Source organism: Kryptolebias marmoratus, linkage group LG23 (assembly GCF_001649575.2).
Source record: "Kryptolebias marmoratus isolate JLee-2015 linkage group LG23, ASM164957v2, whole genome shotgun sequence".
NCBI classification, from domain to species: Eukaryota; Metazoa; Chordata; class Actinopteri; order Cyprinodontiformes; family Rivulidae; genus Kryptolebias; species Kryptolebias marmoratus.
In genome coordinates this window covers 11,842,012-11,858,614 of record NC_051452.1, presented here as the reverse complement: position 1 = coordinate 11,858,614, position 16,603 = coordinate 11,842,012, and the positions used below count along the sequence as shown (strand labels likewise).

General features: G+C 37.4%; 2 protein-coding genes across 2 annotated transcripts in view; one reads left to right on the top strand and one right to left on the bottom strand.

Moving 5' to 3' along the window:
• The window catches only part of LOC108244131 (NLR family CARD domain-containing protein 3), a 1,204,881-nt gene that overhangs the window by 971,833 nt on the left and 216,445 nt on the right, over positions 1-16,603 (top strand). The window lies entirely within an intron of this gene.
• Positions 7,600-16,603, bottom strand: part of LOC108244155 (double-stranded RNA-specific editase 1) — a 92,634-nt gene continuing 83,630 nt past the window's right edge. Inside the window, exons 9-11 of the mRNA XM_037973839.1 lie at positions 15,634-15,815; positions 14,078-14,256; positions 7,600-9,894 (exon numbers count right to left, since the gene is read on the bottom strand). Coding sequence (XP_037829767.1) covers positions 9,718-9,894; positions 14,078-14,256; positions 15,634-15,815 — 538 coding nt within the window. The 3' untranslated portion in view covers positions 7,600-9,717. The remainder of the gene's footprint in view (positions 9,895-14,077; positions 14,257-15,633; positions 15,816-16,603) is intronic.

Below are 16,603 nucleotides of genomic sequence, written 5' to 3'. Positions count from 1 at the left end.
TCTTCAGGTGATAGAAGGCCGACTTTGTGACTGTCTTAATGTGGCTCTGAAGGTTCAGGTCAGAGTCCATCACTACTCCCAGGTTTCGGGCCTGATCACTGGTTTTTAGTTGTAATAACTGGAGCTGCGCATTGATTGTAGTTCGCTCATCTTTAGGTCCAAAGATAATAACTTCAGTTTTGTTTCTGTTCAGCTGGAGAAAGTTTTGGCACATCCACACATTTATCTGTTCTTGCGTACATATAGTTGTGTTTTATGGTAGAGGGAAGTCAAACATATAAAATGAGATTATTAAAATAAGTATTAGCCTACCTTTACACAAAATATACCACATTATGGAATAGGGACTCAAAAAGCACCATTTAGTAGGAATGAAATAGACCTATGTATAGCATGGAGTGCAACATCACTATATGCCTCTGATCAAATGTTTTCATTTTGAGCAGCCTTTCTCCAGCAGTCACTGTGCCAGAGGTTGGAGACACCCCGGACAGGTCACAAGTTCATCGCAGGGCCACATAGAGGCAGAAATGACTATTCACACCTAGGGACAATTTAAAAGTTATCAATTAACCTAACATGTTTTTGGTTTGTGGGAGGAAACCAGAGTACCTGGAGTAAACCCTCATGTGCACAGGGAGAACTTGCAAACTCCACCCAGAAAGGGCCCATGCCAGGATGTGATCCTGCAACCTTCTTACTAGAAGGTGACAGCTCTAACCACTACACCACTGTGCCACCTGCAAATGAATGTATGAATGGAAAGTAAACTTGTAGTAAATGACTCTTTCACCCATAGAAAGTATCGGTAAGGTGATAGTCCTTTTTAAGATGGAGATTTCACCCTTAAATTCTTCTTCAAAGAGATACAATATCAGCAATCTCATAGGTCTGCTGTGTTGAAATAAACCATAAAACGTCTGATATTTCCTTCAACTGGCTGGAACATGTCTAGTGTCCATGTACCACACACACATATGAGTATACTTGACTGAGAGACTTTGGATTGCATAGGTTCAGATAGGAAAGGTCATTGTCATTTATTAATGGTTAGATGGGAGCGTGAAGCTGGGCTACCCACTGTGTCTCTGCATACATCAACTCCACTAAGCAGAAAATTAAAATGGAAATCTAGGCCTTGACAGAGTCAAGGGTCGCATTGACCTGTGCAGTATGATTTAATGATTTATGGCAGCTGATTACGTTGTTGACCTACAGAAACAGTCACTACAATTTTTTCTATAGGTGAACAAATACATGTGGTAGGTGGCAGCTGTTCAAAAATTTTGCCTACAGATTTTTCATTTAAGGACACAATAACCATCAATAGAAGAAAATGTATGTGGGAATTTTGTTTTTTACATTGACTTTCTTTTGGAGTGGTGTTTATGACATTGCATTGAGTACCTTTAACATTTGGTGACAGCCCAATTCAAGATGGCCACCACAACTAATCAACATTAGCATACACAAAACTGGCTATAATTCAGTCAGATTTACATGTAATAAGCTAGAATTTGGTGTGGTAGTAGCTGAGATTTATCCCCAACATATACTCTAAGCGCTACTCACTGCTTAAAAGCTTTAGTAAAAAAATGTAGAGACACTAAAAAGCGTTGTTTTTAACTGTTTAAAGTAGTTTAAATTAGTTAAATAATAGAAATTATGATTTTTTTAGTACTTACTTCTCTGTATTTTTTTTAAATTTCTTGTTAGAACAAATCATAAAACAAATTGTAGTTGGAGTAGATTTCTGACTGCTGCTTTACCATGTATATGTTAGATTCATGCAAAGGTTCATTAAGTGGCTAATGGGGTTTGATTGCAGAGGAAATGAGCTGTGACAAATGACATGTCTTAATGGATGGACAACTTTAGCAACTGAAGGGCAGGCCTGATTTCTCACAGAAAAAAATATTCAGTCACTTTTAAAACTGTCTGAATTACTGAATATAATGTAGTTATTCTGAGACTCTGAACAATAGCTTTCTGCTTCCAACAAGTTGTGATAAAGCAGAACATATTTTCATTATCTGTGTCTTAGAACTATGAACTGACAAGGCAAGGCTTTTGTTAGTTTTGTTTTTTGCAGGGAGGTATGTTGGGGAAAGGGGTTAGTTTAGCAAGAACATACTGTAAGTAATGAAAGGAATGAATCACCCGCTACCTTTCATGCCAGAGTTTCAGACTAAAGTCATCTTATATTGAGAATTTTTTTGTAACATTATGCACAGTTTAATGGAATATTGCAATACCTTACATGAGCTGAAGGACTGTGTCAGCTACTACCACACAAACCTTTAGCACAGTAGTTGTAAAATGCACTACGTTACAGCCATTTCTGTGTTGGCAAAGGCTGATTAGCTCTAGTGACCATCCTGAATTGAGTTGACTCCAAAACTGAATTAGTTGTGGACATATAGCTAATATTTAGTCTCTGAGTTTCATTGAAATCTCTCAACTGGTCCATGATATATGTTGCTAACAGACACAGAGAGCTGACTCCAAGCATAATGCAAAAGTTTTCAACATAGATGTTGTGCCATAAGTTGGTGTTCAGAGTATATGTTGGGGATAAGTCTCAGGTATTGCCACACCAAATTTTAGCTTAATATCTGTGATATTGGTTGAGTTATAGACATTTTTGCGTTTTTTAAAGTCAGTTGGCAGTGTTAAATTTGTGTGTTGGTCAGTGTCAGAGTCAGAGTCCAATTCAGTTGACTCCAAACGTTAATCAGTGTTAGATGTAAATCAACTGATTACCTTTTGGGTGTTTCATTAAAATCTGTTCTCTGGTTCATTAGATATTTTGCAAACAAATGGACACAGGCAAAAACATTTTTGCTTGCCTTTTGCCTTTATGCCATAGGCGATATACATAACTTAAGTAACAATAGTAATAAACAAATGACAAGATATAACAAAAAAGGAAACACTGAATATTAAAAATGAGGAAGGTAAATAGAAAAAACTACAAAAACACTACAGAAAACCTAGGAAAAGTCTGAAAATAACACAACGCCAATGTCAAGCTGGCTCAACACCAAGATATAAGTCTACAAACACAAAAAGAAATGTAGGACACTAGAGTCTAAATACTCAGAATATTTCTAACAGGTTTCCAATATGAAAGAAACTGTTTTTGCCTTAAAACTTGATCAATATCTGTATTATTGTCAGTTCTTTGTTTTTTAACACTGTAACGTATCCAGTATATTTTGAGTAGACGTAACAATAAAGGGTTAGTCTGTTTATTTGTGAAGTAACACTGATTGTATCAGTCTTTTGGAAGTTCAGTAAACCTTTAGACTGACTAGACTTGCTGAAGAGACGGACTGAAACATTCAGTGGCCTGGGTATCATCAGCATAAACACATTCAGTCTTTGCTCAGAACATAGATTCACATAATAACACAAATATTGCTTGGATGAGAAAGCAGCGGCAAATGAAACAAACAGTGTCATGCAAAAATGCAGAGATTAGCTTAAGTAGCATTCTTTCACAAAAGTATGTTGTTTAAGAGAAAAGGTTGTTTTCTACACCTGAAAAACAATTTTAAACTTGTTGGGCTATCCCAGGGGTTGGCAACCCAAAATGTTGAAAGAGCCATATTGGACCAAAAAAACAAAAAACAAATATGTCTGGAGCCGCAAAAAATTAAAAACCTTATATAAGCCTTATAATGAAGGCAACACATGCTGTATGTACACATGCTAATATACCTGCTTCGGAGCAGCTTCTTCGTGGGCGTCGCAAGCTTAGCTCCTGTTTATGGGGCGCCGTTTGTAAATAAGCTTGTGCTCAAAATTCATGCCTAAATTTTGTCCCATTTAGCTTCAAACACTGTTTAAAAATGTAGTGTTGTTTTTCTGATGTTACTTTTTACAAAATTTAGCTAGTTACATGTAATTGTTACAGCTAAATGCTAAATATAAATCTAAATGCTAAATGTTAAATCTAAATATTATATGTTATATCTAAATGTTATATGTTAAATCTAAATCCTAAATGTTATATCTAAATCTAAATGTTGGAACTAAATGTTTAGCTAATATGCAAATTTTTAATGCCTGAAAGAGGAAGTACCAAAATAAAATCTTGACACTAGGCTGAAGTTTGCTGAAATACTTTAGTAAACTAAACATTTTACAGTTAGATATTACGTAATATCGGTGTTTATCTTCCACTCATTGGGAAAGCTAGCGGGAGTTTTTATAACAATGTGCCGGGAGCCAGGCATTCTCTCCCGGTGTACTGAACGTGAAACGCTCGGCCAGCTGACAGCTGGCGAGCGGAGCAGGCATGTCCATGTTGTTTTGACACTTTTGGACATGCCTGCTCCGAGAGGGAAAGTTTACAACACTTCCCCTTTCTGACAATCTGAAGTTCTGTGTGGAAAATCTCCAGCCTGACGTTGACATGACTTTTTTTAGGCTTAACATGAACCAGATCATTGGTTTTCAACATGGCAATAGCACTTCTCTTCAGTGCATTCAGTAAAACAGCATCACATACATGACATGAAACACTTGACACCTTTCAGCAGGTGTGAAAGCTGGTGTAAAACAGGAGCTGTCTGCTTCTTCATGGAGAGTGCTGATGACAGGTATTTACTGACAGATCTGTGTCTGACTTGGCCTACTGATCAGGCAGCAGCTTTGAATCTGTTTTCTTTGACATATACTGACACAAAGCTTACTTTTTAATTTGAAGAACATTTACATCTACACCTGACTCAAAGCAAAGGAAGAATCCTGAGCTACTATCTTGATTTAATATATAAAATATTGAGAATGACTAAGAAATTATGATCCAAGTATAATACATAATGTTTAATGAAAAGGACGGTCATTTTCTTGTCACCCCTGCAGACTTAATTTGCAGATTGTTGAAGATTGCACTGTATAAAACCTGTTTTCACTGTGAAAGCTCTTTCTCTTTCGTCTTTTTAACCTAACTTCATTGCCTCAAATTCTATGGCCAGGAGATAAGCCTCTCGACTTTGCTCTTGCATAAAAGGTGAGGTATAGAGCTAACAATAAAAAAAGCATTGGAGGAAGGTCTGTGTTTTGCAGGAGGTCTGGTTGCTCCCCAGAGAAGCAGACAAGGCAGGTAATCCACAGTCAGATTATTAGGCTCTCTCTCATGTTGCACAGGTGCTGGTGGCTGATATGGCACAAAGTAATAGGCCTCTAAAAGCTCCTATGGAGATGGTGGTCAGGACAGCTTTAGATAACAGCAGCTGTCAGGCAGCATGTCAACAACAAGAAAAGTGCTGCAGCATTTGTCACATCTTGTCCAATATCCCCATTTTTATATTACACCTTAACTGCCAAAAAGTGCTTTCAGAGAACGGCAATGTAAAGTTGTTCAAGGCAAAGTTGTTCAAATAAATATAAACCTGCTTTTGTTTAATTTGCAAACCTGTTTGTGTAGAATGGGTTTAAAAGCCATGTCTACACTGCTCTGGATGCTTTATTAAACAGGTATTTTGTTTCCTTTTACAGATGCAGGCAAATTTGTAATACCCTTTGGTTAAAGAAAGAAAAACCCACAATGGTCACTGAAGAAACTTGAAACTGACAAATGTAAGAAGAAAAGTTCACTGAAAATCGCTGATACTTGGGAGCACATTTTGATAGATTTCATAGTCTTGAGATTTCACTGGACCCTGAACAGATTCAAGACCCTCTGAGTCAAATGCAGCAAAGCAGCCGCAGAACAGAACAGAGCCTCCTCCATGTTCCACTGTAGGTACAGGGTTCTTTTGTTTGGATTTTTGGCTCTGTGAACACAAAGCTGACTTGCTGTTAAAAAGCTCCAGTTTTGTTTCATCTGTCCAAAGGACATTCTCCCAGAAGCTCTGTGACTTTTCAGTGTGGATTTTGGCAAATTCTAGTTTTGCATTTTTATGATTTGGTGTCCTCCTCAGTCATCTTTTTTGGCTCCGCTTTGGCTCAAAGAGACCAATTGTGTGATCTGACACTGATGACCCTTGACCTTAGGGTTCACCTCTAATCTCTTTGGAAGTTGTTCTGGACTCTTTGGTTACCATTCATATCATCTATCTTTTCAATTTATCATAATTTTCTTTTAGTGGCCACATCCAGGGAGGTTGTCTCCAGTCCTGTGGACCTTAACCGTCTGAATAATCTGTGCAGCTGTAGTCACAGGAACATCCAGGTGCTTGGAGATGGTCTTATAGACTTTACCTTTAACATGATATCCATCATTTTTTTTCTAATCTCCTGAGACAACTCTGTCTTCAGCTTTCTGTAGTCCATGTTCAGTGTGGTACACACCATGATACCAAACAGCCCTGGGACTACTTTTCACCCTTTAAACAGGCAGACTGACTGATTACAGGACTGAAGACACCCGTGATGCTGAATACAGAACACATCTTAATTCAACATGTCCTTGTTGTGAAATTATTTTTTAATTAATTATGTATTTTCTAGGGGTACAATCTTTTTTGTCAAGGCCAGTTTGATTAGTTTGTTTTTTTAAATAATTGTTGAACTAAAATCCTGAAGTGATATCTGAATTTCACTAATTATATTATTGTATTTTTTTATGTACATTTGTCAGTTTATAGTTATTTCTATATGTTTCTACATGTTCCCATCATACAGAAAACTAGAAAATTTCTAAAGAAATTTTTAAGAGTGCCAATGCAGCTACTACCCAAAGTTCCAAAATCAACTTTTTAGTAATCTAGTAAGTTCTGTAAGCTGCTGCCTTCTTCAGGGGTTGCCACAGTGAACAAACTCACATGAGCAATTTGACAGTTGTTTTAAGCTGGATGCACTTCCTACTGCAGCCTGGGCTCAAACCTGCACCCTCAGTGTTACAAGACTGCAGCACTGACCACCGAGCCACCGCATCCCACAATTTTACAAAAATATAAAGTAAGAAAAAGAAAGACACCTACATTTTCACGTATGAACTGTCTAAAAAGTGTAAAAAGCTCAAAATAGGCTCATTAGAGCCTACTGGAGTCACAGATGGAAGTACTGTAAACTGATCTAATATTTTAGTCAGCTTACATAATGTTCACTGTTGTTCAGTTGATCCCGGGGCCTGTGGTAAAAAGCTAATTTATTGGCTTATCTATGGAAAGTAGTTTTTTTTCTCTATACTTTTCAAGGTAAGTGAAAAATAAAAAGTCAACAGTGTTTATAATTAGGACTTTGTTTCTTGTCTCTCCCCGAGTGTGTGTTTATCTGGGCTTCTTTCAAGTTTCAAGTTTGTGATTGATCCTTCATTCTAACACTTACTGTTGTATGATATTGTGCATAGTCATTTACAAGGTTTGACAAACACAACTAAAATTTTGCCTATTCTCAACATAACATTATTTTTGTTTAAAATCTGACATAAAAGCCAGCGGGTAATTTTTAATTTCTAATTTCTGTTTTAAAAATACCTACTAATAACTCATTAATGTTTTCTTTTGTACTTTTTTCCCTCCGCCACCTGCATATCAATTCAACAATTGGGCCTCCCTGCTTTAACCAATATTTGAATATTTAATAGAATTTTTTTATACATTTGTTTTAAAGCAAAATACCTTAGAAGCAAAAACAGACAGATGGTTGACTGTGATAATATTTTATTGCAACTGTAGCTCATTCACTTGACCTAATTTCTACATTTCTGTATTTACATGCTTTGCATTGTGAGCTCATGCACTATGACTCACAGTGGAGAGGAGAGGAGAGGAGCAGCAGGAATAAAGTGTTTGAGATCACCAACAAAGGTAGGATCCCATTGGTTGGTGAGGGTCGTGAGGAACTACAGATGGTCATTATTTCCTATTCAACCCTTTTAATCAGTGCTACAGAAGTCAAGAAAACTTACAAATAAAAGTTAATTCTGTACAGGTGGACTCACTATTTAAAATGTACATAAACTGTGCAAACACATCCAGCTCACATTTCCAGAAAACAAACAGTTCAAGCCAGAAAGGCTGAGAGACTAACAAGTTAAAGGACATATTTTTATTCATAAAAATGAGAGAATAGAAATAATTAGAAGAAAAGATTCAAAGTGACGTGTTGCATCAGTTTGGATTCAGTGGTGTAATAATGACTTTCTAAGATTACAAAGATGTTTGAAAATTAGAATTTAAAGTAAAAGCATTTTAAAACGTTAATAATAAAATCTATACATGTTGAACCAGGAAATATAAGATGTGTTACCATTGATGAAATTATCATACATAAATGGAGGATTGCAGAACATTTGTAGAAGCAGAATATAGTTCCTAAAAAATCTCAGGGAAAAAAATATATAATTAAACATTTTAAAGATATGACAGATGCTGACATCATCTTTGGTGAGTTTTTACAGGTATAAAATGACTGTTATGAGTAACAACACGTTGCCTTCCACCTCCCAGCCCTCTCTTAGGTACACCACTGGTAGAAAACACAATTTGATTATTTTAGCTGTTTAATGAATTATATCTGAAGTGGTTCTAGAAGAAAACAAATTCTGTATCTGAAAGTCTTTGTGTTCTTAAATCAAAGCTCAGCTAAAAAAAAGTATGTAACAAACATTTAAAGCTCTTGTACTTTGTAGGAATGGAGTAGGAATTCCTTCTTTTTTGAGCTAACATTTGGTGTTTTAGTAGCTGAGGCTGATCCACAACTAATCTGATATTGACTTCAACATATTATTAGACATAAACTTACACAGGACCATGGAATACTCAAACACGACTATCAACAGGAGTGGATCTTAAAGTTGGGGTGGGGACCCCACTGTAGGTCACAAAAGTTGGGGGAAAAAATCTCCAGAAATCAAATACGATTAAAAAAAAATCCCACAAGCAGATTTTAAACGTAATTGTTAGAAAAGATGCAAACAATAGTCAGAAATGGAAAAAAAGGTATAACATCAATTAAAGCTATTCGTGTTATGCTCTTATTTATTTACTTTTTTGATTTTTAGCAATGTTTGTGTAATTTATCCAAGGATATTCGGGGTCGCAAGTATTTGTCAATGTTATTTTGGGGTTCAGAAGATATAAACTTTGGGAATCACTGATCTTTAAAGTGGTAATATCTCTAACAAATGTAATATGTAGTTAAATATAAATAGTTTTTAAAACATGTTAAACCTAGCAGCGTGAACTATGATTTTATCTGTCTAGAAAGATGCTATACTCATTTTTGTGACCATTGTTAAACAATGAACCACCAAAGCCTTGTCATGCAAACTTAGGTAAATTTCTAAGGCTGGTCTTTATTTGGTAAGTTAAAAACACCTGACTGAACTCGGATATGTTATTAAACAGGCAGCAAAGCAGCTAAAACGGTTCTAAACTGCAGAATGAGTTTCTCAGTTACTACAATGACCATTTGAACTGGGCATGATAACAAATCTGTAGAAAAAACAGCAAATAAAATTGGTCTAATTACACATGTAAAATGATTCTTTTAACTAACATTGTGTCCATTTCTACCTTATTCTTACATTTGCTTATTTAATAATATTGCACAGCAGAGCAAATAATGTAATGGTTATTTAGAGGAAGTAGGACGATGTTGTAAAAAATATGGTGCAATCCATAGGTTTGTAAATTTGCTGCTTCTATCTTCCATGAAATACAAAGCTCAGCCCATGACAATCAAAGGGGAAAATATTATTTCTCTGAAAGGAGAACCAACAATTTTTCAGTTATCCAAACCACCAGGACAACTTGTAAGTCAGGTGTTGAGTGAAAACTGGTCCTGTTCTATAGGCTTTTTCACCCAGGCACCAAGCCCGGCTTTGTGAAAGGCTTTGAAGAGGGTCTGCTTGGCAGAATGGTACTCCACTGCTGCCTGCTTGGCCTCGTGGTAGATGCTGGGCTGCACCATTTGGATTCGCAAGGTGGAGGACAACTACAGGACATGGACAGGAGAATTCATTTAGAGAACATTTTCTGTGATTCTGTGTGAAATATAACCTGCTTGAATGAAAAGGGTGAGGTGGAATGCACTGTCTAATCTTTTTATGTTTGTTAAAAACTATTTTGTACAACCCCAATTCTAAAATAGATTGGATGTTGTGTAATATGTAAAATAAATAAATAAATTTAAAAAAAAAATTAAAAAGCAAAACCCATAAACCCATATTTTGTTCACAGTCGAACACACTTAACATACCAAATGTTTAAACAAAGAAACCGTAATTTTTAAACAAATAAATAGGTAATTTTGAATTTGATGACAGCAGCACATCTCAAAGAAGTTGCTCCAGAGCCATGTTTTCCACTGTGAAGCATTCCTTTTCTTTTAACAACAGTCTGTAAATGTCTACAAACTGAGGAGACCAGTTAGGTTTTTGAGGGGAATGTTGCCCCATTCTTGCCTGATGTAGGATTCTACCTGTTCAACAGTCCTGGGGCTTCTTTGACAGACATTTTGATTCATGATGTGTCAAATGGTTTCAATAGGTTAGCGGTCTGGACTGCAGACAGGACAGTTCAGCACCCAGACTCTTCTTTTATGAAGCCATGCTGTTGTAATGAATGCAGTGTGTGCTTTAGCATTGTCTTGTTGAAATGGGCAAGGCCTTCCCTGAAAAAGACAATGTCTGGATGGGAGCATATTTTGTTCTAAAACCTGTATACTTTTCTGCATTGATAGGGCCTTTCCAGATGTGTAAAATGCCTATGTCACAGACATTATTGCACCCCCATACAGGCTGGATGGTCCCATTCCTCATTAGTATGGAAGGATGTGGTTTCTGTGGTTTCCAAAAAGAATTTCAAATTTCATTTCATCTGACCACAGAACAGTTTTCAAGTTTGCCTCAGTCCACTTTAAATGAGCTTTGGTCCAGAGAATACAGTAGAGTTTCTAGATGGTGTTCTCATGTGGCTTCTTCTTTACATGACAGAGCTTTAAGCAGCATTAGTGGATGGTACAGTGAACTGTGTTTACAGACAATGATCTGTGGAAGTGTTCCTGAGTCCATGCAGTGATGTCCAGAACAGAATCAGATCTGTTTTTAATACAGTGGCTCTTGAGAGCCCCAAGATCACCAACATCCAATATTGACTTTCTTCAACTATTTCCCTGTATTTTACATCATCCATGATTTCACCATTTTGGACAGAAAGCCCCAGGTCTTGTTAATGAAAAAACATCCTGACAGCTTGATGCAACTAGCACTATAATTCAAGTGTAGATGGCACTCAAGGAGATGAGTGTCAGGATTTGGGGGTTATTGTTGTTCTTCATGTTTAAGTTTTGTTTGAGTTTGGGTTTATTTGTGTCTTGTATTTTGTTGTTTGGTTACCTTTATGTTTAGTCTGGGTTTAGTTCTGTCTTTGTTTAATGTCATCATTCACTTCTCCTCAGTTAGTCTCTTGTTTTCCTGCCACGCCCATCTTCACCTGATCCTAGTTGTAATCACTCACCTGTGCCCACTTCCCCTAATTACCCTCTGTTTTAAAACCTGGTCATTTTCTCCACTCACTGCTGGTTCATTGTTGCTTTTCTGCGCAGTCTCGTTGGTTTCGTGTCTTGCCTCATGTTTTGCCCCTGTTTGGATTTTTGTTATGTTTAGTTTTTCTGAAGAGGAGTCTGTGCTCTGGGTTCATCACCTTCTCCACCACACGTGACAATGAGAGGTTTAAATTATTTTCATCATGGTCAAAAAGTTAATTCGATTTAGTTTATTAAACCAGAGTACCCTTTTTCTTTGGTGAATTTTGATCCAGATTCTTCCTCTCCCTCTTTTCCTTTAGCTGACAACATTGAATATTTTAGAAGTATGGTTCTTTGGAAAAAGTTATGATCAGTTAATATCTTATAGTTTTATTCTTTGAACAAGTTCAGTTTAGAGGAGTAGAGTTAAATTCTAATCTCATTGATGATTTAAAAGTGAGTCAGAGTGAGGCTAAGACAAAAGTAGTTTGGTGCTAGTGATAGGCATTTAAAGCAGAAACACTTCAAATTTGTCTGGTAATTGTTTTAATCTTTTTTTCTGTAAATTTGACTGTTCATTTTGCAGCTGAAAAACCCTTGAATGATACAGAGGTTTCATGTATAGAAACATATTGCTGCTAATTCTGCTAGCAGGGGATCTTTAGATTCTGTTCAGTGGATCAATGTGGAGTCATATGCCTGTATTCTGGCAGTAAAGCTAATCTTATCCACGACCATAATTTCCATTTGCTAGATGAAATACAACAGCAGAAAGATGCTAGGGACGCTCAGAGTTGTTTCTCTTTTTTTTTTATTTGGTGGGGAGGGGGTGGTTGGTATGTGTTGTGTCAAAATAAGCACCCAGACTAAAAAAGCAGTGTTTAGGAAACTACTTTGCATGTCACTACCAGGTGTCAGTATAACAAAAAAGGGGATGGTTACGTTAATTCTTTAGATTTGCCCATTTTAACTAGACTTTGAATATTCTAAAATCACTGCCCACTGCCCTTGATTGCCTAGTTGATGAGCCATACAATGAAGATCTGGGAGAGAGTTGTGGAAGCTAGACTTGGACAAGAGGTGACTATTTGTGAGAAGCAGTGTGGTTTTATGCCACAAAAGAGTCATCTTTGCTTTAAGGATGCTGATGGACAAGAACAGAGAGGGTAAAAAAAATTCATTGTGCTTTTGTGGATTTAGAAAAAGCATACGACATGGGTGTCGAGAGAGGAGCTGTGGTTTTGCATGAGGAAATCTGGAGTGGCAGTGAAGTATGTTAGCCTGGTAGAGGACATGTATGAGGAGAGCAGGACAGTGGTGAGGTGTGCTGTAGGAGTGACAGATAGCTTCAATGTGGAGGTGGGAGTGAATCAAGAATTGGCTCTGAGCCCCGTCTTGTTTGCTCTGTTGATGGACAGACTAACAGATGAGGTCAGGCAGGAATCCTCATGGACTATGATGTTTGCAGATGACATTGTGATCAGTGGTGAGAACAGGAAACAGGTGGAAGAGAACCAGGAGAGGTGGAGGTATGCACTTGAAAGACGAGGGATGAAAGTCAGCCGTAGCAAGACAGAGTACTTGTGTGTGAATGAGAGGGAGGCAGGTGAAACAGTGAGGCTACAAGGAGCAGAGGTCACAAAGGTGCTGGACTTCAAGTACTTAGACTTGACTGTCCAGGAAAAGAGTAAGTGTGGTAAAGAGGTGAAGAAGAGAGTCCAGGCAGGAGGGAAAGGATGGAGAAAAGTTTCAGCAGCAATTTGTGACAAAAGGGTGGCAGAAGGGTGGCAGCAAAAGTCAAAGTAAGCTATGTTGTATGGTTTGGAGATAGTGGGACTGACAAAGAAATGGGAGACAGAACTGGAAGTGGCAAAGCTGAAGATGTTGAGGTTCCTTTTGGGAGTGACAAGGATGGAAAGGATTAGGAAGAGGTTATCAGAGGTACAGCACAGGTTGAACGACTTTGAGATAACGTTACAGAGGCCAGACTGAGATGGTTTAGACATGTGCAGAGAAGGGACAGTGGGTATACTGGTATAAGGATGTCCGAGATGCAGCTGCCAGGAAAAAGACTTACCGGTAGGCCATAGAGGAGATATGTGGATGCAGTTAGAGAGAACATGGAGGTAGTTGGAGTGAGGACAGAGGATGCAGAAGACAGAGTTAGATGGAGGAGAATGACTCGCTGTGGCGACCCCCGAAAAGGGAACAGCCAAAAGAACTGCTCATCCCTAATTGCCACCATCTTAAAACAACTCAAACAATTCAAAATTTCATTGTGGTTCATGCCAACACTGTTTAAACACTAAGGTAAAAACCTTTACATCCGTGTCAGTTTTTCAATAAATTTTTATTTTAGCAGAAATAACTATTTTAAACAGCTATAACTCCTTCCCTTCTCTTTGTAAGACGATCTTCATTTTAGCAGCCATTATGCTACCTTTTTAAAAATTGCTAGGCCTATGTTCTTGGCTGATGTTTTCTCCTCTTGTTCTTTGGAACTTTAAACATTTTGCCAAGCAAAATGTTCCTTTATCTCCTGCAATATTTTGAATAAATAAATGTTCTGGTAAATGAAAGTTGTTGTATTTTACAATTAGAACCAGTATGTTTCTTCACAGGTCAGAACAATATGTTAGCAGCATGTTACCTTGCAGTGCAGGCGCATCCAGCAGCTGTAAAGTGCATGCTTGCAGAGCCTAGAAGGTCGACCTAGATCATCTTTCCCCGTAGTGGCATTAATGACTTCTAAACCAAGGTCTCCAACCGTCCAGTTTACACTAAAATTCGGTGCCTTTCCTGGCTGACGGGCCTCTGTGTTACTTATTCCTGTAGAAGACCAAAGTTTATTTCATAGTTAGGATTTTTTTTACATAGTTAATGTTTTTAATGAGATTTTTTTAAACAAAGTTTATAGCATGAAGCAAAAATGTTCCCTAAACTTAACAACAGAAAAACCTTTTTTCTGAAATCTTTGCAACTCCAGTTCTGACAAAGTTGAGATGTTGTGTAAAATGTAAATAAAAACAGAATGAAATGACTTGGATATCTCATAAACCAATATTTTGGTCACAGTGGAACCTAGTAAACATCAAATATTTAAACTGAGAAACCATTCTGTTTTTTAGGGGAAAAAATGTAATTTTGAAGTTGATGGCAGCAACACACATCAAAAAAGTTGTGATGGGAACAAAAGTCTGTAAGAGGCAGTGGTACGAATAATAAACAGCTGGAGGAGTATTTTGTAACTAATTAGGTTAACTGGGGCCCTCGAGGGCCACTGCATTAAAAACAGATCATCACTGCATGGACTCAGGAAAACTTCCATAAATCATTGACTGTATACACAGTTCACTCTACCATCCATAAATGCTGCTTAAAGCTCTATCAGGGAAAGAAGGAGCCACATGAGAACATCATCTAGAAACTCTGCCATGTTCTCTGGACCGAAGCTCATTTAAAGTGGACTGAAGCAAAGTGGAAAACCCTTCTGTTATGAGACAGATTGAAATCTGAAAATCTTTTTGGAAACCACAGACAGCATTTCTTTCTGCAGAAAAGTATATGCAGGTTTTAGAACAACATACGCTCTAATCCAGATGTCTTTTTCAGGGAAGGCCTTGCATATTTTAGCAAGACAATGCTAAACCTCAACATGTATTCATTACAACAGCATGGCTTAATAAAAGAAGAGTCTGGATGCTTAAATTACTTGTCTGCAGTCCAGACCTCTCACTAATTGAAAACATTTGATGCATCATGAAACAAAAACTCCAGCAAAGACCCAGGTAGAATCCTACATGAGACAGAATGTGGTAACATTCCCCTCAAAAACCCAACTGGTCTCCTTAGTTTGTAGACATTTAGAGACTGTTGTTAAAAGAAGAGGAACACTTCACAGTGGAGAATGGGTCCTTTGTAAACTTTTTTGATATGTATTGCTGTCACAAAGTTCAAAATTACAATTTCTTTCCCTAAAATGATACAATTTCCTAGTTTAAATATTTGATAACTTTACTATGTTCCATTGTGAATAAAAAAAGTTTATGAGATTTGGAAATAATTACATTTTGTTTTTATTAACACTTTACACAGCATCTCAGCCCATGCAGAACTGAAGTTGTAATACTATTTGTAATTTTGCCAATGGAAAACAACTGACAGATAAAAGGAGTAGTCATTTTTAAAAACCATACTGCCTCTCACCACTGAGCAGTGGTCGGTTAAGGCTAAAGGACTGAGGTAGAACCTCGATCTCTGTGATCCTCTGGTACATAGCTCTGGAGAGGTGATCGGCATGGTACAGGCTACCCAGGATGATGCTGGAGAAGTAAATGGGTTCAGTGAAGTAGCTCATCAGAGAGCCTTGGAATCCAACCACATTCCACCTGTTTGAAAAAAGAGACAAATACACAAAAGAAGTTGAAATAAGCACAAAATTCACTTGATTATACAAATTGGATTTTGTCTAAGAGGAGTTGTAAGCTGTAAGAAATCTCCTGGTGACTAATCAAGAAGCCTAATCAGAGCTCCTGTGGCCTGATGACATCTGAAAAGTGCAGTTAACAGCAGAGGCACAAGTAGATAGATTGCTAAAAAGACGCTGAGTCTCTACATGCTCACATAATCATCAGGATCCCTGCTGGTCTGCTAAAGACTCCTTTCAATAACTCCGGGAGGTCTGCAGAGTTCATTATTTAACAGATAGCGTGTACTAGAGTTACACTAATTATTGTACATCATGTTATTTGGTGTCCCCTTTATTACATGTTGTGCTGTCCTCGCCTTGAGTTTCTGATTTTTTCAGCCGCTAGACAGCCAGACAACGACGCTCCAATAACCAAACTTCTGTCTTTTTACTTGTTTATTGAAGAGTGGCCTCTGACCACTGCCATCGCTTTGACCATCGTAAACTGCAACATACAAGGCTTAGTATTAGCTAACGAACATTGCAAATTAGCCATTCTTGCTGCAAGCTAAGATAAAAAAAACATTTCCTAAATGACTTCACCATACAAATTATTTACACAACCGTCACATAAAACAAAGAGACAGTTATTATTTTCACCATTAAGCAATACTTACGAACAAATCTTGTCTGAAACACAACAAATAAAGCTATAATCAGCTATTCCACGAGCTGTTCGGTGTTGCGTTCCGCCATCTTGGATCTAAT